The sequence below is a fragment of the Camellia sinensis genome, chromosome 12, assembly GCF_055761805.1.
Source record: "Camellia sinensis isolate YWXY chromosome 12, ASM5576180v1, whole genome shotgun sequence".
Lineage (NCBI taxonomy): Eukaryota > Viridiplantae > Streptophyta > Magnoliopsida > Ericales > Theaceae > Camellia > Camellia sinensis.
The window spans coordinates 89,324,052-89,351,374 of record NC_138972.1 but is presented as its reverse complement, the minus strand read 5'-3'; the positions used below and the strand labels follow the sequence as shown (position 1 = coordinate 89,351,374).

The 27,323-nt window shown below is 35.2% G+C and overlaps 3 protein-coding genes across 3 annotated transcripts; all 3 read left to right on the top strand.

Moving 5' to 3' along the window:
* The first annotated feature begins 1,037 nt into the window (after positions 1 to 1,037).
* Positions 1,038 to 5,740, top strand: LOC145804622 (uncharacterized). Its single transcript, XM_082899194.1, has 2 exons — positions 1,038 to 2,069; positions 2,156 to 5,740. Exons 1-2 carry the CDS (start codon positions 1,664 to 1,666, stop codon positions 3,319 to 3,321), a joined length of 1,572 nt encoding a protein of 523 aa, XP_082755320.1. The 5' UTR covers positions 1,038 to 1,663; the 3' UTR covers positions 3,322 to 5,740.
* A 9,522-nt stretch (positions 5,741 to 15,262) lies between these two features.
* On the top strand, positions 15,263 to 17,517 carry LOC114298721 (zinc finger BED domain-containing protein RICESLEEPER 2-like). Its single transcript, XM_082897049.1, has 3 exons — positions 15,263 to 15,811; positions 15,956 to 17,360; positions 17,453 to 17,517. Exons 1-3 carry the CDS (start codon positions 15,263 to 15,265, stop codon positions 17,515 to 17,517), a joined length of 2,019 nt encoding a protein of 672 aa, XP_082753175.1.
* Positions 17,518 to 23,035: 5,518 nt separating this feature from the next.
* On the top strand, positions 23,036 to 25,238 carry LOC114304174 (uncharacterized). The gene is made up of 3 exons (XM_028249327.2): positions 23,036 to 23,503; positions 23,601 to 23,730; positions 24,465 to 25,238. The coding sequence occupies exons 1-3, from the start codon at positions 23,368 to 23,370 to the stop codon at positions 25,159 to 25,161; spliced, it is 963 nt and encodes a 320-aa protein (XP_028105128.1). The 5' UTR covers positions 23,036 to 23,367; the 3' UTR covers positions 25,162 to 25,238.
* The last annotated feature ends 2,085 nt before the right edge of the window (positions 25,239 to 27,323 follow it).

The window sequence follows — 27,323 nt, the reverse complement described above, 5'->3', positions numbered from 1 at the left end:
GGGTGATGAGAAAAGTGCTATCGATGGGCGTTTCTTTATCCCTCGTCGCCATGTGCAGCGAGAGTACGTGCTAGGACCTATTTTCAAGGAGATCCCTTCCGAGCTTCCCGCCCTATATCCTCGCTTGGAGAATCAATGCCTTCTGTATGAAGGTGGTCTCGACTGGCAAGGCTGGAAAGTCAATCGTCCTCACCGATGCTGGCCCACGATGAGACCAGAGTGGCAAGAATGGTACGACCGAGTTGTCCCTGCTAGGACATTGGACCTTCAAGAACTCTGCCTTCTTGATGCTCTTCGACTATCTAGGGTAACTATCCCAGAAGACCCTTTTCTAATCCCCGCTGCTTTATGTTTCTGGAACCCTATTTTCAATTTCTTTCAGTTTAGGTGTGGGATGATGGCTCCCACTGTTCTTGATATTTGCCACCTATTAGGAGTATCCCCCATTGGTACCCCCATCACACCAGATTTTCCTGACTTAGTAGTCCCTTTCTCCCTCCCCTCTCTTAATGTATCTTACAGTGATTTTGTTAGAGTCGAGAACAAAAGAATGGGTCCAGTAACTGATAGGGAATTCTTTTCCTTTTTATTATATTGGCTTTGCAAATTTCTTTTCTGCACCTCCTCCCAAAGAATCATGCTCGAATTTGCTCCTCTTGCCAAAGCCTTGGTTTTGCAGAAAAGAATAGCCTTAGCCCCATACATTCTGGGTCATGTATATAGAGTTTGTTCCCTCTTTTGTGAGAAACCCCTAGATGCCAATCAAGGGGGACCATTTTGGATTCTTCAGCTTTGGCTCTTTGCCTATTTTTCTGAACTACAATCCAAATGTCTTAAATTTTCTGGGCTACACTCCCTCACTCATGGCATAAAACTGGCCAATGCTTCACTTTATCCAGCTACTTTTGCCTTTTATTTCTCCTTCTTTCATCAACTACCAGCTGCTCTTCCTGATCATCGTTTCCGTCCCTTCGAAGCTAGCATAGGTCCAACCTGGTTAAATCACTTCCTTAGTGATAGGCTCTATGCTTTGCCTATTCATAAAGATATGTGGGCTTCCCTACTGATCCCTAGGGAACTGTTTATTGGGACCACCAACCCCAGAGCCTATAAATGCATAGCTGAGCCTTATTGTCCTGCTCAATTTGCTAGACAATTTGGCCTCACACAAGGAGTTCCAATACCTCTTTGCAGCAACACCAATCTGAGTCTTACTAAGAGGGATTTGAAGGTTCGAAAATCGAGATTAGAAGAGGCAACCTTCAAGTTTATGGATGATTTGGCCAGTTTTGAGTTCATCCCTTTCTCCCCTCATGGTACTGCATTGAAGAGATATCAAAATTGGTGGGTGAGCAACATGGAAGTTTATTTGGCCATCTCCTCTCAAAACCTATTGGAGGTGCTGGATGTGCCCAAGCCCAAAGAAGCTGAGACTGTCATTTCTTCCACTATTCCAATTACAGTAACTGCTACAACTCAGTTTACTTCTGCTGCTTCAATTCCTCCCAGGGTCACTCGAAGTATGTACCCCTTTCTCCTTTTCTCTAACCTCTTCATATAATGCTTGCTATCTTATCTCTAATCCTTCTTTTATGAAGGTGGTCAACAACAAAAGAAGAAGAGACTCTTTGAGCTAGAAAGGGAAAAAACTGAACTTCCAGAGATGGAGGAAGAAGAAAATGATCAAGAACAGGAGTCTCCCTTGAAAAGAAACAAAAGAGACCCTCAATTGGCTCAAGAGGGGATAGCCGCTAGGGAAGAAGAGGAGAAGCTCACTTTTGAAGAGTCTGGACCCCAACCTAAAAAGGTCGAGAAGACAATGGAGGAGCGAATGATTCCAACTCAAAGGAAAAGGAGAAGAAAAATTACCGTTTCTCCTTCCGATTTTACCGAAGATTCTGATTCCGAGACAATTGCTCAAGTAATAAAAAAGAGGAGGAAGATCACTGTTCTAGCTACCAGCTCGTTTGAAGATCCCATCCATGAGGTTGTAGAACAAGAATATCCCAAAGCCATAGTTGTTCTTGAAAGAGCTGAGGAGAGGCAGCAGCAACAATTCCTTGGGACAAGTAAGTTTCTGCATGCCTTTATTCTTTTCTTGTCGACTTTTCAAGACTAAGACTTGACATTACCTCACATTTTCTTCTTTTTACAGCAACGACCACTGCATTAATCTTCCCAACGGAAACTTCCCCAATTTCAGTCGAAGTTGATCAGATGCAACGCGTGAAAACCATTCAAATCACGCTCCCACTTCCTAAGCCTATATTCGATACGTCTTTACCGAGGCCGAGTATCCCTGCATCTCTTTTCCTTGGCTTAGAGCCATACCTCCCTTTCTTGACTCTTGATCTGCCTCAGTTTGTTTCTTCGATCCTCACTCTTCCTCCTACTGCTACTTCATCTCGCATGGCAGTTGATTCTCCTTCAGGGGATGCCGATAATTTTCCAATTCATGACTCATCACCAATGCCTACTTCCAGCCCTTCCTCACTTGATTTGCTGGTGGCCAAGACCATAGAGGCTGCCAAAGATGCTCCATCTGTTTCTCCCATCCCTATGCAGCCCTTTGTGTCTTCCACCACAACACTCTCTATGCCCTTCATGTCAAGGGATGAGGTAGACATTTTTGAAGAAAGACTAGCTAGTCTTTTTGACATTCCTTCTACCTCTCCTACTTCTACTACTGAAGCTGAGCCATTAGCCTTGGCTAACTCCCTTTTGGAAATCTTCGAGAGTTCTCCTTCCTCCAGCAACAAGCCTTTTGTACCTTTAGTAGATTTGGACACATGCTTGCAACTGTTGACTTCCTTTTCGAGGATCCCCTTCGAGGCTCTACAAAGGCCTATCATCAGGAACGGGTTCCTTCAATGCTGTAACATTGCTGAGCAGTCTGCCATGAGTGTTTCAAGTCATCTATCTCAGGCTGCAGCTACTATTGATTTCTATCTCAACATTTGCCATGCTGCTAAAGCTGCGGATGATAAGCTGGTTAAGGACCAGAGTTTTGTTTCTCAGGTGCATACTGAAGTATCAACTCTGAAAGAACAACACTCTTCTGCCTCCCACTTTCGAGTCCAACTTCTGGAGAAGAAAGCTCAGCTCGAAGAGGAGTTAGCTGCAGTAAACCAAGCCTTGGTTCGAACTGATAAGAAATTGCACATCACCAATCAAGGACTGGCTGATCGAAAAGAAAACATGGCTGCAGCTATTCAATTATTTCCTTCCCTTAGTAATAGGAAAGCTATTGTACAAAAACAATTAAAGCATTGTAATGATTTTTGGGCCAACTTGTGGCATAATGTACTTGATTCTTTATGAAAGCACACTATTTTGAATATAATTTGAACAAGCTTTGTGTTTTTGCATATGGTGTTTACTCTATCCCTTGTGTCTCCCAAACAGTTGGAAAATAAGGTTTTAGATATCTGCCATTAATCTTTTTGGGATGTACATAACCATTCAAATTTCTTAAATGGTATGCTCCGAAAGGCAGAACCCTATGAATTTGATATGGACCTTCCCAATTAGGTGACCATTTGCCAAACTTATGGCTTTTAATCCCAATTGGGAGTATTGTCTTCCATACCAAATCACCTTCATCAAAGCCAATGTGTTTGACTTTCTTATTATAATTCTCGGCTGCTTTCTTCTTTTGGAAAAGAATGCTATTTAATGCCAAAATTCTGGCTTCATCTATGCCTTCTAATTCTAAGCACATACTTTGATGGTATTGTTCAGGATTCAATTGATCTTGACATCTTACTCTCAAAGATTTGACATTAATCTCCACTGGTAAGACTGCGTCATGTCCATACACCAAGGCATAAGGAGTGACCCCTGTGCTTGACCTCGGTGAGGTTCTATATGCCCACAGAACATCCAACAATAGGTTATGCCAATCCCTGGGATTGTCATCCACAACCTTTTGTATTCCTTTTTTCAAGGACTTATTGGATGACTCAGCTTGACCATTAGCTTGTGCATAATAGGGTGTGGAATTAACAAGGCTAATTCCAAATTCTGCCGCAAAAGCCTTCACCATCTTCCCATCAAACACAGTTCCATTATCAACTGTTATGGTTTGCGGGATTCCAAATCTATGGATCAAATCTTTAATAAAACCAATAACCTCTGTTTGGTCTACAGCCTTGTATGGCTTAGCTTCGACCCATTTAGTGAAGTAGTCAGTAGCCACTAGAATGAAACAATGATGTTTCGAAGAAGGTGGGTGTATTTTTCCCATCATATCCATGGCCCACCCTCTGAATGGCCAAGGCTTTACTACTGCATGTAGGTCAGTTATGGGCACGTGCCTTATTGTGCCATGCTTTTGACATGCCTGACACCCCTTTGCATATTCTATGCAGTCTTTAAGAATGGTTGGCCAATAATAGGAATGCCTTCGAAGCAACCATCTCATTTTTACACCAGGTTGATGAGCACCACAGATGCCTTCATGAACCTCAGCCATGGCTGTTAATGCTTCTTTAGGGCCTAGACATTCCAACAATAAGCCATCTCCCCCCCTTTTGTAGAGAGCATTACCATATATCATATATTGCATAGACTGCAATTTAACTTTTCTACTGGCCTTCGAAGATGGACCAGCCAAGTACTGCATTATTGGATGCCTCCAATCTTGTTCTTGTAAGTCATTATGATTGACTTCCAAGATCACATTCCTTTTATTCAAAGGTTGAATTAATCTCTGATATGTTGTTTGGCTTATGTCCCTTTGGGTATTATCCCTTCTCTTGAAGTTCGAAGCCTTTTGAGCCACATCATTGGCTCTATTGTTCAAGAATCTTGGAACATGGGTTACATTTGCTATTTGAAACTGAGAAAGCAAATGTAATGCAACAACATAATATGGCAAGATACTTATGCTTTGACACTTGAAAATTCCTTTCACTTGGTTAATCACCAATTGAGAATCCCCAAATATGTCAACTGCATGTACTTGTAATCCAATAAGAATCTCTAGTCCCACAATTAAGGCTTCATATTCAGCCTGGTTATTGGAACAGGTAGCTTCATCCACTCTAAAACCATGGGTAGTTTCTGTCCCCTGTGGAGACTTGATTACAATACCAATTCCAATTAACCCATTTGCTTTCGACCCATCGAACCACATTTGCCATGGCTCAACACTGGTCATACCAAGTTCCATGATCTCCTGGTTCTCAGTTTGAGATGGATGGTCTGCCAAGAAATTGGCTAAAACCTGCCCTTTTACTGCCCTTTGAGGGACATATTCTAGATGAAATTCTGATAAGGCAAGTATCCATTTGCCAATTCTTCCCCTCAACATTGGTCTAGATAACATATATTTAACCAAATCTGTGGTTGCAATTACCAAGACAGTTGTAGGCAAAAGATAATATCTTAATTTTATTGCAGCAAAATACAAAGCAAGACACAGCTTTTCAACAGCTGAGTATTTACATTCACACGAACTTAAAAACCTACTAAGGTAATAAATAGCTTGCTCCTTGCCTTCTTCATTATCTTGGGCTAAGAAAGCTCCCAATGAATCCTCTGCTGCAGCTATGTATAACTTCAAGGGCTTGTTCCCCTTTGGTGGCATCAGCACTGGAGGTTTAGCCAAATAGGCCTTGATACCTTCGAAAGCAATCTGATGCTCTGCTGTCCACACAAATTCCTCTTCATCTTTCAGCCTTAACAAGGAAGAAAATATTTTAGTTTTCCCTGCAGTGTTAGAAATGAACCTTCGAAGAAAGTTAACCTGTCCAAGGAACCTTTGTAATTCTTTCTTACTTGATGGGGGTTTGGCTTCGATGATTGCTTTGGCTTTATTCTGATCAATCTGTATTCCTTTCTTGTGAACAACATAGCCCAAGAAATTTCCAGATGATACCCCAAAAGCACATTTAAGAGGATTGAGCTTTAACTTGAACTTCCTCATCCTTTCAAAAGCTGCTTCTAAGTGAAACAGGTGCTCTTTCATGGATTGGGATTTAACTACAATATCATCAATATATCATTCCAGATATCCTCCAATAAGATCATGAAAGATAGTGTTCATGGCTCTTTGGTATGTAGCTCCAGCATTCTTTAGACCAAATGGCATTTTAACCCACTCAAAGGTGCCAATATTCCCAGGACATCTGAACGCTGTCTTGTGGATATCTTCCTCTGCAATGCATATTTGGTTGTAGCCGGAATGCCCATCCATCATTGACAAGACTTGGTGACCTGCTGAACTATCTACCAGCAAGTCCACTATAGGCATAGGGTACTCATCTTTGGGAGTTGCTAGATTTAAATTTCTGAAATCGATACATACCCTCATTTTGCCATTCTTCTTGACTACAGGCACAATATTAGATAGCCACTCAACATACCTGGCTGTTCTAATAAAACCTGCCTTGAGGAGTCTAAGGATCTCTTCCTTGACCTTCTGAATTACTTCTGGACTCATCCTTCTTGGTCTCTGCTTATAGGGCCTGAAATTAGGCTTCATAGGGAGCCTATGTTCCACTAATGACCTGTCCAATCCTGGTAGTTCATTATAAGACCATGCAAAGCAATCTTTGTATTTCTTCAGAACAACCAAAAGCTGGTTTCTGTCCAGATCATTCAAACAAGCACTTACATAAGTGGGCTGTTGTACAGAACCTTCCCCTAGATTTACTTCTTCTAAAGGATCTTGTGCATGAGAACTCCCTCTAGTTTCTGCTGCCTTTGAAGTGATCTTCGAGCTTGGTTCTGCCCCTAAGTTCTTCAGTTCAATATCTCTGCCCTCCTCCTCATAGACAAAATCTGTCCACAAGGCTTCCTCTTCCTGTATTTCTTGGACTTTTGTTTCAATGTCCAAGGCACAGTACTTACCAAGAGTCAAGACTCTAGCCTGTTGCTGCTGCTGTTTGCAGCCAATTATCATGGCCTCTCTCTCTTGCTCCTGAACTTTCTGGACTATTGCTTTTATGTCCAATGCTGAAAACTTGATCAAAGCCAAGGACTTGGCTTCTGGTGATTCCTCTCTTTGCCTATAACCAGGCATCATTGTCATCTCTAAGGACAACCTCTTCACCAGCACTTTTTTGGACTAAGTGCTTCAGGTGTGTCACCTCTTCATCAGCCGTCACTTCGGCTGAATTGTCATCTTTCAACAGTATACTGAGAGGTGTCACTCCCTCAATATACAATTTAGCCTCCGCAAAGTCTGCACAGGCTATGAAGGGTTGAGGATCTGCGTCGATCTCCTCTGTCTCTCCATTGCCCAAGGCCATCATGATTTTCTGATGTAAAGAAGAAGGCACACACTTGTTAGTGTGGATCCAGTCCCTTCCAAGCAAAGCATTGTATTTAGCATTACTGTCGATTACGAAAAATGCTGTCATACAATCCCTGGTTCCCACACTTAAATTAATGGGTAGAATCCCCTGAGCCATTTGTTTATCTCCAGCAAATCCAGCAATGGTTGTGCTGGTTGGTATCAACCTGGGATTCTTTTTCCCTAGTTTCTTCAAAGAAGATTTCGGGAGAAGGTTCACTGCTGCCCCATTGTCTACTAGGACTCGGTTCAGCTGTACCCCATCAAAGAAAGCTTTGATGTACAAGGGCCTGACGTGCTGTGTCATCGAATCCGAGGGGTACTCAAATGGATATGATAGATTGATGCTTACCACCTCTTCACTCTCATATCCATCTTCCATCGGGATGACCATTTCGAAGTTATCTTGCACCATACTTGCTTGTGAATCTTCACTGGAGATCTGAACTGGGTCAGCTTCCTGCCCCTCTTGATTCTCATCTCCAGCTTGAAATTCTTGTGGCAATATGTGCACCATGTTTACTGATACTGGGGGAAACGAGCCAAACTGGATGGCTGGCTGTACTTGTTTCCCCTCTTGGTTACTTTGGTTGACTCCCTCAGAAACATCCTGCATGATGCATTCTGGTATTTCATCACTAACTGATCCCTTCGAAGGATTTTTTTCAACTGGCTCTTTAGTCAGAAACGTTTGCTCAGCCATGAAGGCTTCAAACATCTCTTCCTCCACAACTTCTTTCTTCTGACTCACGCTAATCTCTTCTTCAGTCTCACTATCTGTTTCCATCAGAGCTTTCTCCAACCCTACCAAACTGGCCTTTTCTCTGGTTTTCAGTTCAGAATGAACCTTGGCCAACTGTTCTCGGCTGCAAACCACTGTGCTCTGTGGAACTGGCTTTGGAGCATGGTCTGATTTTAGGTTCTTCCTCCCTTCCGTTTTGACTGATGAAGAATTTTCTCCACCTTCCTTCAGATCCTTTTGGTACTGGGTGTACCTGCGCTGAATTTTTCTCCTCTGTGATCTTGAGATGACTGGGATCATGTCGGGTTCCCTCGTCTTTGGGTGTTTAAGCAGTACCCAGTTGTTCGGAGCCACCATAGGAGGCTTGATCATCCTGCCTTGGTTTACAGTATCTCCATAAGCCCGTACCTCCCTAGGTTTGTTTTGCATTACAAACCAATCCGGGACCCCAGGTACCCATGAGCTTACTGATTCAGAAGCTGACCTGCCTTTTTCCACCTTCGAAGCCATCTTCGAAACTGGCCGTGAAGGTAAGTGCTTGGTTTTGTCCTCATGTTTTGAATCTGGTTCAGACCTTCGATAAGGGTGACCATTTTCTGACCTGCGTGAAACTGATCTAGGGAGCCAATCTCTGGCTTTGATTCCATGGACTGAACTCCTCTCCAGCTTTCTTTCAGAATGGCTACTCTGCATTCTATAATAGTTATGTGGTCTGGATTCATGCAAGAGTTCCTTGCCTTTGTCATGCATTCTGTTTACCACAGGCTCAACCACTGGTGGTCTCTGCCTATCACTAGCCGGATACGGCCTTTTGTTGTAAGCATTGGTTGATTTAGGACGTCTCTGAACATCCCTGTAGTATTGCTTCCCATCAGTTGGAAGCCCCTTCAACCACTTGTAACTGAGTCTGCACCTGGGGCACATTCTCTGCATCACTGCTGCTTCTAAAGAATCATCATCCAGTGACTCTTCATCAGAACATTCCATCTGGTGTGAGGAACCTTGTTCAATAACTGGTAGTCTTCTAGTATTCTTCTTGACGTTGGTTTGATTAGCAACATGCATCTGCACATTGACTTCCTCCAATTCTGTCAGGGACAAGTTCTGGAAATCTGATGTAATGACATTGGCTGCTGCCTCTCCAACTTCTGGAAAGGGATCACTGTCAATTCCCATGGCTTTTTCTGTTTTAGCTGAGAACTTCAAACTTCCTTTCCGAATCTGTTCTTGGATCCTGTCTCGAAAAACAATGCAGTTTTTAGTCGAGTGAGACCAAGAATTATGCCATTTACAGTATACTTTTCCTTTCAGTTCATCCGGAGATGGTAGTTTTACTCCTTTAGGCAACTTAAGGAAATTAGCCGCGAGCAAATGATCAAAGATGTCATCTGCTTTTGTTAAATCGAAAGAGTATTTTCTGTGAAAGTCTTTCTTTTTAAACTGCTGGTCTATAGTTGTATCCTTACGAATTAATGCTTCACAGATTACAGGTTCTTTGCCTACAATCTCTGCTGCATCTATTTCATAATTAGGATCTCTATAATATGTCTTATATGATGCATTATTTCGATCTTGTTCCTCTTCTAATAATGTTTCATATCGAGACACCTTATAGGTCAGTTCGACCAAATCTCTGAATTCAGTTGAATCAAACTTCTTTCGAAGCCTGAATTCTAAACCATTTTGAGCCAATCTGACGAATTCTGGCTCTGGCAGGATGACTCTACATTTATTTCGAGCCCTTTTAAATCTGGCAATAAACTGAGTAGCCTTTTCTTCAGGCCTTTGACTCAACCTAGCCAAATCTGCCATAGATACTTCTGGTTCTGATTGGAAGAATTGGGCATGAAATGCCTCTTCCATTTGTTGCCAATTTTGAATGGAGCCAGGTGTAAGGTTGATGTACCATACAAATGCTCCTCCCGTTAGGGAATTTGGAAATAATCTCAATTTCATATAATCATGGTTAGTGAATTCACCGCATTGAGCAGCAAATCTAGCAATATGTTCTATCGTTGATTGATTTCCAGTCCCATAAAAAAGGGTAAAATCTGGTATCCTGAATCCCCTTGGGTATTCATGTACCCTATCTACCCATTCTGGGTATGGTTTTCTGTATATAGGAGTCTGGACCCCCCGAGCCATTGGTCCACATATCTCCCTAACAATATCAACAATCTGGTCTCTAGGGACCATATTTTGTGCCTGCTGAACCACTACTGGAGGAGCAAACACAGGATTTGGTGGATAAACTTGTGCTTGTGGTCCTCTTGGTCCATAAGGTGGTAAATTTGGGGCTGGTTGTCCTTGCGGTGCAGGTTGCTGTTGAGGGTATGGGTAACCTCTTTGAGCATGACCTGCGAAAGGACCTGCAACAGGTGCTGGGACAGGTGTCGTGTCTCTACCATTTGTAGGAAAACCCTCCAACCCCCCGGGTGTAAATTCGAATAAGGGATTGGTGTACCCTCTTGTGCCAGGTATGGCTTCGAACATAGGATTTGTAACCATTCTTACACCAATTTCTTGTACTTGGCCAGATCCACCAACTTGTGTGGCTTCATTATTAAGTGCTGAGGTATTTTGGCCTGCTATAGGCCTTGAAATGGGTTCATACCAAGACTGAGGTGATGGTCTTTCAAAGTTTTGGGTACTAGTTTGACCATTAACTTGCATAGGCTGTTTTTCTCTAGCCAATCTTTGTTGGGGGACATTTACAACTTCCTCCGTTTGTCTTGTGTTTGTTGGTTGGTGGTTATTCATTCGATCCAAAAAGGATGTTGCCCACCTTTCCATTGTGTTCATTAGTTGTTGTCCCATGGCATTCACTAAACCATCCCATGGATTTGTTGGCATAGTGGACGGTCCAATTCCTTGGTTTTGTCCAATAATATGAACATATGGTTCTTGTCCAGAAGTACTGGTCTGCTCGACCATGGGTTCTGACAATATAGGAGTTTCCACAGGATGTGTTACCACATTATCCTCTGGATTTGGTATTTCTACCTCTCCTTCCACGCCTTCTTCGAAGCGTTCATTTTCTCCTTGTCGTCTTCTTCTAGCCATTTTTAATTAAGTCCCACCGGGCGTGCCAAAAATATATGTTGGCTTTTTGGCTTTTCGAAGGGTATTTTTGTGAATGTGAGCGTGCCAGCAAGGATCAATCAGTCCTTACAGAAATTATAATTGCCAACCAATTATCAGATGATTGTGTTTTAGTTCTTTTCAGCCTCAATGAAGAGGACTTTTACTGGTGGCTTGACTTAGGAGAAATTAAGAGAAATAACAGTAATATGAAGAACAATTGAAGTATTTCATAAAAATGAACACTTACAACGGTCCGAACTCAGCCTCGGAGAGGTTTACAACAGCAATCTACTTGAATCTACTTGAAGCTACTCCTATGAATCGAAGTGCAGTGCGAGTATTTAAAGTGCAGGTATTTAAAGAACAGGTATTTAAGGACTGGAAATGTAAATGACTGGAAAGAAAATATATGAAGTAAATGACTGGTTTGTATGGTCTGAGTCCGTCCCTCTTTCTGGGGGCTACCCTGCTATTTATACTCGTCAGTGATGACCTTCGAACTGCACTTCGAACTGTCGAACTGCTCCTCCATGATCGCTGGTCATGCTTCCTTACAAGTAGCTCCATTACGCCATTACTGGCAGTTGAGCTTCCCTCTTGTACTTAGATTTGAATATGAGTAACCGTTTGAAGACACGTCATCTTGCATCCCGTTTATTTGATCTAGTGTTACTCGGATCATGTGAGGACCAATGTTTATTGTCACGTGTACGATCAGGATTAAAGGCTTGAATAACCTTCCTTTATTACCCTTACTATGCCACGTGTCGAACTGTAACTGGCTTTTACAAAATATGTAGCCAACAATATCATATCAAATTCATAATCATTTCACTTTTTTCTCTCACAAATATTACATTCAACTATAAAAAAATCAATCATTTTTTCAAACACAAAAATTTTAACTTACTAAAATAGTCAAAAACTAAAATAACAGTGGCGGTGTTTGGGAACAAATTTTTTAGTTTTTTCTTTTTTTCACTAAAAGACAAATTTGTTGCAAAACTAAAAAAAAATAAATCCAAACAAAATATCACATCAAACCCCATAATCATTTCACTTTTTCTCTCATAAACATTACATCCAACTACAAAAAATCAAACTATCTTCCCAAACACAAAAAAAAATTTCTCCAATAATATCCCACAACTAAAAAAACTTATTAAAATAACAATTTCCCAAACACTCACTAAAATAGCAACTTTCCAAACACCCACTTAGTGTTATGGTAGTCATATTGTGTGTTGAAAATATATATTTTGGATTTGTTTGGGAAGCTAAGTTTGGAGTTTTTTTTAGCTATTTTAGTCACAAAAACAAAATAAACTTTTTTACGTAATAAAACAAAATATCACATCTAATTCATAATCTTTACATCATTTATCTTACAAAAAAGTCAAAAATATCAAAAGTCCTTCTCAAGCAAGACTTTTTAATCCCAAATTAAAATAATCAAAAAAATCAAAAAAATTAAAAAGTCAATCCAGTTTTCAAACCAGCCTTTTATGCCAAACAAAAAACTGTACGAGTACTATTTACGTGAATTCTCGATAAATAAAAGATTATAAAATGAGTGCACTTTTTGATATTTTAAATAAGTATATTTTTTGATTTTTTATAAAATATAAATTAGATTTAAAGTGATGTGGTAGAGAGGTGATGTACCTTAAATAAGATAATATGACTTAAATATAATAATGACTTTTTAACTTATTTAGTATTTGCCAAACAAAACCTAAATGAATTATTTATTGCTTATCAATTACCAAATAAAAGTGGATCAATAATTTACTGAGAGTATCACCTATACAAGAAAGTGGATTCACGCATTGATAATCTCAACCGTTCACTTGTTGTGCTTTTTAAGTAAATTATTTATGAGAAAAAATAAAAAGAAAAGAGAAGCAAATTGATCTGATAATTGGAGTCAAATAATTTCATGATATTTGTCTTAAAATAATAAATAGTCTACTTTTAAAATAGGATAAATTACCGTTTGCTCCATTTATATTTGATCATTTTTTTACTTTGACACTTAAAATTTATTTATTTTTTCACTTTAGCTTTTTATATTTCAAATTTTTCTCAATTTACTCTTAAAGTTAATTTTTATTAAAAATTAGATAAAAAATGATACATTGACAATCACGTGGTATAATATTTTATTATATATATTTCACGCTTCTAATACAAACTCAAATTCTAATATAATAATACATTTTTTATGTAATGTGATGGGTTATTGTGGCATTTTTAATCTAATTTTGAACAAAAGTTAACTTTATGAGTAAATTTTTTTTAAAAAAAAAATTAAAATATGAAGAGCCGAAGTGAAAAAAATAAATTTTAAGGGCCAAAGTGAGAAATAAGTCAAACATAAAAAAGGTAAAATGTAATTTATCTTTTAAAATATAATTTGTCATTAAATTTTGGGTGAACTATACTAACAGTCCCTATAGTTTGAGACATGTGTCACTTTGATCCTTGATTTTCTACTTGTGACACATTTGGTCATGAATTTTGAATCTTGTTTCAAATAAGGACAATTGGAGATACCATTGTTTAATTTCAATGACAAAATCATCAATTTAATAAAATATAAATTAATTTGATAAAAATAAATGTCAAAAAAATATTTTTAAAGTTTTAAAAATTGTTTCTACCCACTAAAAATAAAATTCTATAAAATTGATAAATCTTTTAGACATTTATTTATTTATTTTACCAAATTAAGTTTTATTATGTGTTTGGATAATAGTCATGTAATGGATGGTTGTTAGGATTTTATAGGGCTGGGCATAGGGTCATCCGAACCGCCTAAACCGCCCTACCTGATCCGAACCGCACATGTATGGGCGGTTTCGCAAACACATTAGGGTAGGGTATGGTTTGGATTTTATGTAAATTTCGGGTTGCGGGTTTGACCCGCACCCGCCCAACCCGCCCGCATAAAACTCTTTTTTTTTTTTTTTTTTTTTTAATCTGATCTATCATTTGACCGTTCAAAATAACCTATTTTTTTCCCCTACACATCTAATCGTTCAAAACAAGAAAAACCCTAATCTAATCAAACTCACTCACTCACTCATTAGAACTGTATCTCCTCTCCTCCTCTCGGTCTCTCTCTCACTCTCACTCGCGATTTTCATCTGCGCACTCAGTGATCGAGTCTCTCTCTCACAAGATCGACCGATCGATCGACCTCATCGCATATAGGTAAAGCCCCTCTCTCTGATCTCTGTCTATGTCTTGCTCTCCCCGATCTTTGGTTTTTTTTCGAACATATGAGATTTGTCTCTCTCTGATCTGTCTTCCTTACTATCTCATCTCCTTCACTCTCTCATCTCACAGTCGCTTACTCTCTGGTTTTGCATCTACACCGATCGGCTCTCTCTCACAGGTAAGCCTCTCTCTCTCTCTCTCTCTCGCCCCGATCTCTGTCTGTGTTTGTTTGTTTGGAATGTATCTTTGATTTAATTTTTGATTTAAGTAACAGATTTTTTGATTTAAATCTATCTGTGTAATTTATCTGTATTGAAATCAGTTCATAAATCTGTTTAATTTGTTATTTAATTTTTGTTTATCTGTTTGGAATGTCTCTTAATCTCTAGTTCATAAATCAGTTCATAAATCAATGTCTCTTACTCTCTAGTTTATCTGTTTGTTTGGAATCTATCTGTATTGAATCAGTTCATAAATCTGTTTAATTTTTATTTAATTTTTTTTGAATTTGTATTGAAATTGGATCTGTATTGAATCTGTATAGATCTTTCTGTGTTTATTTATTTATTGGATCTGTATAAATTGGATCAGTTCATAGATCTGTCTATGTTTATTTATTCATTTTTTGTTTGTTGCAACAGATCTGTGTTTTTGGAATTAAATCTGTGGTATTGGATTGAATTAAATCTATGGTATTGGATTGAATTAAATCTGTGATGAATCTGTTATGAAAATTAAAATTGAAATGTGTTGAATCTGTATTGAATTTGAATCAGATGTTTTTTTTGGAATTCAATCTGTTATTAAAAATAAATCTGTTTTTTGGATTAATTTTTGATTAAATCTGTTGAATTAATTTGTTTGATTAAATTAATTTTTGTTGAATCTGTGACTGTTTTTGTAATCCAGTTTAAATGGAGGATAGTATTCAATCTCCCGCAATCAATCTTGTACCTCTGGAATCCTCTAATTCTCAAATGAATCCCCTCTTAGTCGAACTCGAACCTGAACCTGAACCTAAGCCTCCTAGACCCCCAAAGAGAAAGAGTGAGGGTGGAGGGGGGAGAGCACCATCCACAGTTTGGGATCATTTTGACAAGGTTGTAGGGACCGATGGGAAACGTAGAGCCGTATGTAAATATTGTAAGAAAGAGTATATGGTTGACTCTAGACTTCATGGGACTAACAATTTGAGGAGTCATACACCCAATTGTAAAGAATATCCAAATAGGGATACAGATGGTCAACAAACATTAAATCTTAAATCGAAACAAAATGAAGAGGGTGTTAAGGTTGTAGCAACAATTTTTAATTTTGATACTTGTAAAAGGGCTCTTGTGGAGATGGTGGTCATTGATGAGTTACCATTTAGATTTGTGGAGGGTGTTGGGTTTAGAAGATTTTGTAATGTCATGCAACCCAAATTCACACCAATTCCCTCTCGTCAAACCATGTCTAGAGAAGTACTCAACATATTCAAGAATAAAAGGGATAAGTTAAAGAAGGCCATGAAGGGTCGTAGAATTTGCTTTACTACGGACACTTGGACATCTATTCAGAATTTGTGTTACATGTGTTTGACTGCTCATTTCATTGTTGATAACTAGAAACTTCAAAAAAGAATCATAAATTTTCAACAAGTTGAGGATCACAAAGGAGAAACATTGGGTCGAAAAATTGAGTCGTGTTTGATTGAGTGGAACATTGATAGCATATTCACCTTAACAGTTGATAATGCTAGTTCTAATAATCTTACCATTCAATATTTGAAAACGATAACCAAAGATTGGAAGGGAACTATTTTGCAACATGAGTTTATTCATATGCGTTGTTGTGCACATATTCTTAATCTCGTTGTGAGTGATGGGTTGAAAGAAATGGATGATTCTATTGCCAACATTAGACTTGCAGTGAGATATGTGAGGTCTTCTCCTCAAAGCCATGATGTTTTTAAGAAATGTGCGGCCATACTCAAACTTGATTCAAAAGCTCTTGTATGCCTAGATGTACCAACTAGGTGGAACTCTACTTATTTGATGTTAGAGGCCGCCGAAAAGTATGAGAAGGCTTTTAACCGATTGAAGTTTGTGGATTCCAACTTTGAACCTTATGTCATGGATGTTGATGGTGGCATAAGAAGAAGTCCGAATGAATTGGATTGGAAAAAGTGTAGAATTTTTTTGAGGTTTTTAAAATTATTTTATGTTGCAACTAAGAAATTTTCGAGGTCTCTCTTTGTTACTTCCAATGTTTTTTACAAAGAGATGTTTGTTATTGAAAGCAAAATTAACCAATTAATTTTGGAGAAGGATGATACTTTGAGCTCAATGGCAAAGAGTATGAAGTTAAAGTTTAGCAAGTATTGGGGAGATGGAAGTAAAATCAATCTGTTGTTGTATGTTGTAGTGGTTCTTGATCCTACCAAAAAAATGACATACGTGGAGTTTTGTTTTTCCAATTTATTTCTTGGAGATAATAGGAAAGTGGAAGAGATGGTAGAAAAGGTTAAGAGTTGTTTGAGTCGTTTGTATAGCCATTATGTCACACTTTATCCTTCAAATGAGAAACTTCCAAGTGTGAGTGAAGTTGTGAATATGGTGGAAGATGATGATGATGATGATCCCTATTCTTTAGTTGACTCCCAATTTAATTCCTATTTGGAGGGGCGATGCACTAGTGGATCTAAGTCGGAATTGGAACAATATTTATCCGAGGTTGAACATTTTGCAAAGAATCAAGCATTTGAGATTCTGGATTATTGGAAGGTGAATGCAACCAAATATAGGGTGTTATCACAACTTGCAAGGGATGTGTTGGCCATGCCTATTTCTACCGTTGCATCGGAGTCGGCTTTTAGTACGGGAGGGCGTATTCTTGACCCATTTCGTAGTTCACTCTCACCTTTTATGGTTGAAGCTCTTGTATGTACTCAAAATTGGCTTCGAAGCAACCTTCCAATTTCTCTTCGAAAGGCGATGGATGATCTAGAGGAATTTGAGCAATATGACTCGGGTAAATGAGAATTTATTTATCTTTATTTTTATTTGTATTGTTCATTTTCTAATGTAAGTTTTATTAATCTTCTCTTGTTGATTCCTAATTAGGTACTTTGGAGTCAAACTCATCTTCAACTTCAACCTATAATGTTGATGCTATAATTGATCTCTAATATCCATTTGATCATTGGTAATTTTTTTATATACTCAACACATTTTCTTTCTATATTGAGATGAAATATATAGACATTTGTTTATCTTTTCATTTTTTACTATAATTGAAGATTAAAGTTTATATTTTTTCAATTTGTTTTTGTGTAGGGTTCATCAACCAAATGCATAGAATTGGAATTGGAATTCGAATTGGTAAAAGTTGGGTGGGATGTGAATGAAGTTTGACAACATGTGAATGAAGGATTGGAATTGAAATGTTTTTATTTTATTTCATGGGTTTGTATTGAATGAAGTTTAACAACAATTTTTTTTTTTTAATTGCATTTTGCTTTTGGATGAATGTAAGTTAATGAATTTTTTTTTTTTTTTTTTTTTTTTGCATTTTGGATTAATGTAAGTTAATGAAGAATTATTTTCTTTTTTCTTTTTTTTTTTTTTGTATTTGGGTTAGGAATGATGAATGTAGAATTTTCAAGGTAAGATTTTTTTTATTTGGGTTATGAATGATGAATGTAGGATGAATGCATGTTAATGATGAATGTAGATTTTGAGTGATTTGTTTAGGTTTCGAATTGAACTTGTTGTGTTTTTTATTTTGTAAGTTTTTTATAAGTTTTAATTCATTAATTATTAATGTTGGAGCATTTTATAAAATATGAGGAAAAATGTCCAAAATAAAGATTGACAAAATGGGAGGAAAAAAAAGGGTTTAAAAATAATTTTTGAAAAAAGTTCAATCCGCAAACCGCCCGCAACCGCCCGCACATCCGCGAATCCTATCCGCACAAACCGCAAACCGCATTGCGGGCGGTTACGGGTTGACTTTTTCCTAAACCGCATAGATGCGGGCGGGTCCAAACCGAACCGCAAACCGTCCCAAACCAAACCGTGGACACCCCTAGGATTTTAATGCGTAATCGATATATTTAATACATGAAATTTTTTAGTTTTAGATTTTTTGATTTAATAGATTAGTTTAATAATTATATCAAAATTGTCGTCATATTTGACTTTTGAAAAAATAAAAACTAATTTAATGAAAATAAAAACAACTATCCATTACATGCTTATCATCCAAACATATATAATAAAAATTAATTTGATAAAATAAATAAATAAATGAATATCTAAAAGATTTATCAATTTAATGTAATTTTATCTTTAATAGATAAAAATAATTTTTAAAAATTCAAAAATATTTTTTTGAATTTTATTTTTTTCAAATTAGTTTATATTTTATCAAATTGACGATTTTGCCATTGAAATTAAGCAATGGTATCTTCAATTGTTCTTATTTGAAACAAGATTCAAAATTCAGGATCAAATGTATCAAAATTAAAAAATCTCAAGGACCAAAATGACATAAGTCACAAATTATAGGCACGTTAATGTAATTAACCCATAAAATTTAAAGATAAATATGATCAAATTATATAAATAATAAAAAAAATGAAAGTCAAAAGATTGTATTGTTAGGTGGGAATGTAACTGTCAAAGTAAGCAAGCAATAAATGTATTGCATGCTGCATTGTGGTATAATTGATCTTATGACTGAATAATTGGTACAAGGCTTACCCAATGAGTCAAATATTTTTTAACAGTTTTGATGTAAACAAAATTACTTAATTAAAACTTGTGAAGATAAAAATGAATTAAAGAAAAAACAAATGTTTTTTTAATTTTTTGATGGGGAACAAAAGAAAGGAGTAACCCCTGATTTTTTATTATTATTTAAATCTGCTCATTATTATATTGTAGCCAACCATGGGGAAAAAAAAGAAAAAAAGAAAGAAAGAAAAAAAAGTCAGACATTAACGTTTCCCACTTTCTCTTAGATTTTTTTAACGTATTTAGTGTCCTAAAAACATTGATTTTTTAATTAAATTTTTAAATTTTTTATTTTTATAAAATATATTAAAAGTGTACCATATTTTTTTCCTTACACACTTTAACATTTCTATTACAGTACATACATACTTACTAAATTAACAAATCTTAACACAATTAAGTTTTATTTTTATCATAAGGCTTGGTATGCAAACAAATTATTTTAATAATTTTTTAATTTTTTATGAAAATATGTATAAAAAATACAGAAAATGATGTAATAACTTAGGTTTCGTTTGTTAATTACATATTTTAACTAAAAAATTAAAAAATTACTATAAGTTATCACATCAATCTCTCTATTTTTTTACATATTGTTTCATAATTTTTTTTAAAAAAATACTAAAATAATATATTTCTAAACTAGACCTGATAATAACTTTTTAATTTTTTAACTAAGACATCAAGTAGCAAAACGATATAATTCACATGAAAATGCTCTAACAATGCAATGCTCTAGATCAAATTCTCTCTCTCATACACACACCTCACTTTTTCTTCTTTTCTTTTTTCAGTAATGATTCAGACCTTTATAAAACATCACCTTTACAATCCCTACTCACTTGTGATTGGTTCAAGTAAGAAAGAAAAAAAAAATAATACAAATATATCCTTAATCCATATCACTATAGGAGTGGTTCCAAAAAAAAATCCCAAACATTATCCTTTTTTTTTAAGTGAGGTTTAGCTACAAATTTCAAAAAGTTGATTCGACACATAGTAAAGAGGATAATTACAACCATACCATCAAAATTTGAATACCACTCTTTTGTTTTTTCATCAAATTTTAAACCATACATTTCAACCCTCACAACACAATTATAAAATTACATCATTTTCACTATTTTTTTATTATAAAAAGAAGACATTTATACAGTTTTTTTTTAATAATTAAGAAATCTAAACAATAATTTTAAAACTAATAATTTCGGTGATAATTGAAAGATTATCTGTATAATTAATCCTAAAAAAATTAATAATAATTTTCACCGGTATACGTCATCTTTTCTTTGAGATGGAAAAGTAGTGATTAAAGTCTCAATCTGCGACTGCATGGAAAAGTAGAGATTAATAGTAATTTATCTGGATAATCTGCCTCCCCAGGATGATCTATTTTGTAGTTTTTTAATAAATTTCTATTTTATCCCCCCAATATGCAAAGCTTTTGGATAAGTCATTCAAAAACTTTATTTTATTATTTTCATGACACTTTTTAAGCTGTGTTTAAATATTAAATTTGCAGTAATTTACAAAGGAAAAGAAAGAGCGACAAAAATTTAACTTCCATTTTTGTCATATTTTTTCTTCACATTTCATTACTCAAATTCAAAATCCAAAGACAATTTAAAAAATATGCTACAGTCAATATCTATCTTTGATGAAAATTTTAGTATGCAAAAAGGTTTATATATGTTGATGTGGTCCCTGCTTGGTTCTTCCAAGCATAGCCTCATTATATTTATTTTTTATTTCTATCATTTACTTTACTTTACTTTGTCCAAGTCTAAGTCTGGGATCAAAAAAAAAATATTAGATTCAAAATTTTGATCGACATTTAAAAGTAAAAATCATGCATATTTGAAATTGATGCTTCAACTAAAATTCAAAATTCATACTTTTCATCCTCAAATTAAGGAATGTTTGAGCTTATGAGTAATGTTAGAGCCCGTTAAAACATTACTCCTAAATTTAGTTATATTAACAACAAGAAGTTTAATTAGTTGATTTTTAAACAAATCAACAATAACTGTCCATGGCATTCAGGATAAGCATTTTCCTTGAGCTTATGTCTGTCCGTGTGTTATGAGAAACAAATATATGTGTGGTTAATTACTCTTTTGGTTACCAAAATATATATTTGCGTCATTTTTGTCCCTAACATTCAATAGCATCAATTTTATACACAAAGTATTAAATGTGTGTTGAAGTGGCCTCTATAGCTTACGCATCAGTATTGTAGTTAGAATATGAGGTTTTTTTACGGGGGAATTACATTTCAGTGAGACAGATTTTTTTTTTTTTAAAACAAATAAGCACTCCAGCAGCTTTTCACTTGCACGAATCACTTGCACTTCACATATTTTTGTAATTTTTTTGTCCCACTATACTGTAATTCTTCCTTTTTTTAAAACAAAAAATTTACACCTCAGCACACAAAAAAAAAAAAAAAAGTTATTAGATCTGTAAAGGGATTTTTTTTTTCTTTTCCTTTTTTGGCTGGGGTGTAGTTTCATCCCTGCAATCATAATATTTTGAAAATGAAATTAACATTATTGAAATGTTAGGAATCTAAATAAAGCAAAGTGCACAAGAGTAAAAGTCCAATTAGCCCCTAAAAAATGACAATCAATGCAAGGTTGTACAACATATTCAGTAGTAATGAGAAGAAATTTCTTTCTAAAATAACTTGGCAATGCTTATTTGTCAAACCAGAAGATGATTAAAGGTCAACATTAAATTGGGCCTACAAATCAGGTATGTTTCTCTTCAATTTGGTTCTTTAGGACCCTGTTTCGTTGTGACATTTAGCAGAAATGTCCTGTTGTTGAGAAAATGTTTCAATGTACTGAGCGATCATTAAAATAGTTTTGCCTATTGCATACAAGCTATGACAATTCAAAAATGTAGCCATTGATTAGTCAATCCAAACCACCTCATCAAATGAATCAAGGTACCTAGAATCTTATAAATGGACCCATCTACATGATGATTCTCATCCGTCACTATGTCCATCCATCCCATGTACTCTAAAGAACCAGGATCTCTTAAAAATAATTCTTGGAGGGATGTGTTTGGCGATAATAATTACGTGTGTTTTGTTTTGTATTCGATTCTATGTCTTTAGACTTCCTGTTAATTTAATAGTAATTAAGTTTCAAGACATAGATCTGACCACATAACCAATACTATGAAAATAGATGGAACAACAATTCGAGTGAAACTATTTTTGTATGGCTAGAATTATTTTATATGGTTGGTTCTATGTCACTTTGTGTCCATAGAGTTATTGTTAACTAGCAATAAGTTTTAAATAGGATCGCTCAGAAATAATTTATATGGTTAGTTCTATGGTTGATTTTGTATTCCTAAAACTAACTAACAATAAGTTTTGGGACACAAAAGTATTGGTAAAACAATTTAAGTGAAATTATTTCTTTTATAGTGATTCAAGTGATATATATGGTCAAAATTATTTTATATAGTTAATTTTGTGGTTGATTTTATCTCTAAACTTATTTTAGAACTAGTTTCCAAGTATCCATTAAAATTCTTCTTATCTTCTAGAGCCCAACAATTAGAAAAATCTTATAATCACTTCTAAAAAGAATTTTTACTTCCAATATTTTGCACATGCATGCATGCTTCTATAAATGTATGTACATATATATATATATATATATATACGATTTTCTTGATTATTTAGAAATTTATGATTAGTAAATTCATATGCATGTTTTTTTATTTTAAAGATTCAAAAACATGTTGATTTGAAGCCAATTGATTGATAATAGTATATAGGTTTACACCTATAGCTAAGCCTACATAGTTTGGAAAATGTCACAACTCAAGAGACCCATATGTGGCCATCAATTTGCTTGCTTATTAATATACAACTACTTAACAAGACTTTGGGGGTTCTTGAAAGGAAGAGACTGAGTAAGGTTGGATATAGGGTTTCAAGTATTTGAGTTGAGATTGAAAACTTCTAATCAGCTAATTATTCAGCAAAAGGAGTTAGAGACTGATCAAACATGCCTTTCATTTTGACTTCTGTATCTCTCTCTATTTAATAATAACAATTTTTCATTTAAAATCCCAAACAAGCCTCAAAGTCTCTTGATAAAAAGGCTCTAGAACCACACCACCAACCAAAAGAGATCCACCATTCAAAAAAAAAAAAAAACTAAAAGAGATCCATGAAAATCACAAGACTATAGAGAGAGAGAGAGAGAGAGAGAGAGATGGGGAGGGCTCCCTGCTGTGACAAGGCAAATGTGAAGAGAGGGCCATGGTCACCAGAGGAAGACACAAAGCTTAAGGAGTTCATGGACAAATATGGAACTGGTGGAAATTGGATTGCTCTCCCTCAAAAAGCTGGTAAAGATGAACCACATTTCAAAATCAAAATGAATTTGATTTCTCTCTCTCTTTCTCTCTCTCATCTTTGTGTTTGATTGGTTTTGTCTTTGATCAGGTTTAAAGAGATGTGGGAAGAGCTGTAGGTTGAGATGGCTAAACTATCTGAGGCCTAACATCAAACATGGTGAATTTTCTGATGAAGAAGATAGGATAATCTGCACCTTGTTTGCTAACATTGGTAGCAGGTACTTCAAATTTCTTTTTCTTTTTCTTTTTTTTCTTTTTTTAATTTCTTCAAATTAAGAGTAGTACAATTTTCATTCTTGTAAATAATTTCCTTTTTTCCTCTTTCTGGAAAGACAAGACCTTTGTTTTAACCCAAATTGGTCTGGGTATTATGTTTCATCATTTTAATAATCTGTTTTTTAATGTTAAAGAAGTCCATCTTGAAGAAGGAGAAAAGAACCCAAAAGGGAGAGTAAAATTTGGCATTTTTTTTTAAATTTTTTTTTAACGACAGTGACTTATTTGTTACAATTTATTAAGCTGCGTTTAGCTTCTCTTTTTTAATTTTGAAAATTTGTGTCAAAATATTTGGTAATAACTTAAATTAAGGTAGACAAAAAATAATTATTTTAAAATTAAGAAAGTGTGTTTTTAGCTTTTCGTTTATGATTATCAACTTTTATATGCGGGAAATTACCAGCCTCTGCTTGGGTAACCAAGAGCATTTGGCAAAAAATTTCAAGTTGTTTGTTAAGAGATTCTACTATTTTTGTACCAGTTTTTCTAAGTAAATAGAATTTGATTAGGAATCGGAATACAACTTGAGTAGAAGATTATGTCTGGTACTTAAAATTATTCCATTTGTAGAATGAATACCCAGTTTAGATCTAACACCAAATTTCACTTCCAGTTGTTAATAGAAGCTCTCAGAGTTTTTCATCTTCTTATGGAACTTATTCCCATCAAAATGCAGGTGGTCAATCATAGCTTCTCACTTACCAGGCAGAACTGACAATGATATCAAGAACTACTGGAACACCAAGCTCAAGAGGAAGCTCATGGGGTTATTACTTCCCTCTAACCACCACCACCACAGAAAACCACCACCATACCCACCCCCACCACCTCTTCAACCACCACACTCACAACTTCCATCACTATCACCACCACCACCACCACTACCGCTGTACAATTACAACCCAATCATAACAGGCCTTCATGATCAACCTAATCTCATGAACAACAACAACAACAACAACAACAACTATTACAACTCTTCTCTTCTTCAAATTCAAAGCCAAGAGAGCTTGTTCAGTCCCATGCAGTACTACTCAGTGTTTGGAGGTGATCAAGCAAGTTGTTCCTCTTCTGATGGAAGTTGTAGTCAGATCAGCATCAAACAAGAGGACATGGTTCTTCAGAGTTACATGTCATCAAGTAATGGGCACCTTGAAGAAGACCAAAAGTTCATGGCTGGTACTGATGATTATGGCAACAATGGAGGTGATAATGACATATTTGGTACATGGACTGATCAGAAGCCGAATGGGTATTTTGGGAATAGTTCTAGTAGTATTCCTCCATTAGAGTATGATCTTGAGGAAGTTAAGCAACTCATTAGCAATGGTAATGGAATTAGCTGCCATGACTGGCTTTTTAGGTCTCTTTAAGACTAGACGACCCTCCAGTCTTAATAATATGGGTGTAACACGAGTTTTTTTACCAATTGAATTTTGTTTTTGGTACAGATTCTCCAACTCCAAGCAATTTTTAATTTATTTCTCACAGTGACTGGAATTTTATTCATAATTTTAAAGTGAGTTAGATTGAATTGGTATAATGTGAAATTTATGAATATATAGGATAAATTTAGATCACACATTAATTAATATTTGTGAATAAAATATTGAATAAAAATTGTATTTCCTAAACTCAAGTTATTTTATAAAATGGTGTGACAATGAGGTTGAAGTCATATTTTCAAAACATATCTTCAAGAAAATTTACAGAAAAATTAGTTGAAATCATGTTTTAAACATATTTCTCAAATTTGAAATTCTTTTTTGAAATCTTGTTTTGAAAAACACAACTTTTAAAGTTCAACTCATATTTTCAAAACACTAATCAGTTGAAAACACGACTTCATAACAGAAAGAAAATTGCTTGGGTTTAAAAATTTCGATTTGGGTTATGTTTGGCAGAGGTTCGTTTTGGCTAATTCAGCAATAAAAAAATTAATAAAATAAAATATCACATTTAAATTATAATTATTTTATTTTTTCTCTTATAAAAATTTAAAACATCTAAAAATTCATTTCAAATGAAAATTTTTAATCTTAAATTAAAATAACAAAAAAACTAAAAAAATTAAAAGATTAACTCACCTCTCAAATGAAGGATTTAAAACTACCTCCATTTGGTCAAAAAAAAAACAAGGATTAACTGCTTCTTCTTCTTCAGTGATGAAAACATGACATGACACGAGAAGGAGCATGTTCAACCACTGATATCAGCTCTGACAGTGAGTGAAATCAGATTTGACTTTCAGTCTCTGAAGTGTTGTGTGTTGTCGTGGAGGAGAGGTTATTTGGTGTGTGAGACGGAGTTAGAATTCTAAGATAGAAAAAGTGTAAATATGTATATCTAATTTCAGTTACATTTACCGTTTTATAAATTGGAAAATGCATGAGACCCCCAGTGGGGTACTGGGGGTCTCTCCTGATTGGTCCAAAATAATTTTTTTTTTTTTTTTTTTTTTTTTTTTTTTGATTTTCCTTCCATTGCCAGCCCCCCCACGTGGAGGTGGGGGTGCTGGGGGTCCTTCCCTGCTGGGGGTCTCCAGCAGAGCTCTTATAAATTTTAGTATAACGTATCAAAATATATCAAATAATCAATATAAATAAAGATATTTTAGAAAAAAAGCAAAAATCCACAAATCAAAACTAAATAATTTTTTTCCCTTCAATCACATCCATCAAAGTTGAACTTGGCATTCTTTTTTATCATGATTGAATTTGTACTAATTATTTAACAATTTTATTTTGAATTTAGTTATTGCCTTCTAACCTTATCACTTATTTTATATTTATTTGGTTAAAATAAATAATATTTTATTAAACATATATACTATGGGTTGTTTTAGAACATAGGTTAAAAATTAACATTTTAGTTTTTTTTTTGAATTTTTTTTTAAAAAAAAGTGTAAAAATATAGAAAAATGATATGACCCAAAAGAGATTTTTTTTTTTAAAAAAAAAACTATTTTTAACCTCTTTGCCAAAAGAGACCTATAGGGGTGTTTGTTTCAGCTTTTCAGAGCCAACTTATGGCTTTTAGCTTTGAAAAAGTTATTTTGAACTGTTTGGTTAAACTTATTTCAAACAGCTTCTGATTCTAACAGCTTATTTTAACTCAAAAAAACTGATTCTGAGAAGCTACTCACTCCTTGCTTCTGATTATCAGCTTCTGCTGTGGACATGTTAATTTATGATTATACTCTTAAATTTTTTTATTTTTTATTTTTTAAAAAATAGAAAAAGACTCAAATGGACTATAGATTATTATTATTATTTTTTTATGAGAAATGTAGACAAACAAAAAATAAAAATTAATTGAAAAAGCTATTTCACAGCTTATTTAACAAACATTACTCAGCAACTTAAATCTATAATCCAACAGCTACACCAAACAGATTAACAACTTCTGATTAAAGTCATAATCTATAATCTGTTAAGTTATAATCTATAAGCTGTTTTAACAGTTACACCAAACGGAGCCTATGTTTAGGTTATGGCAAACACAGGGGCACCATGGCTACCTTCGGCCATAGTGT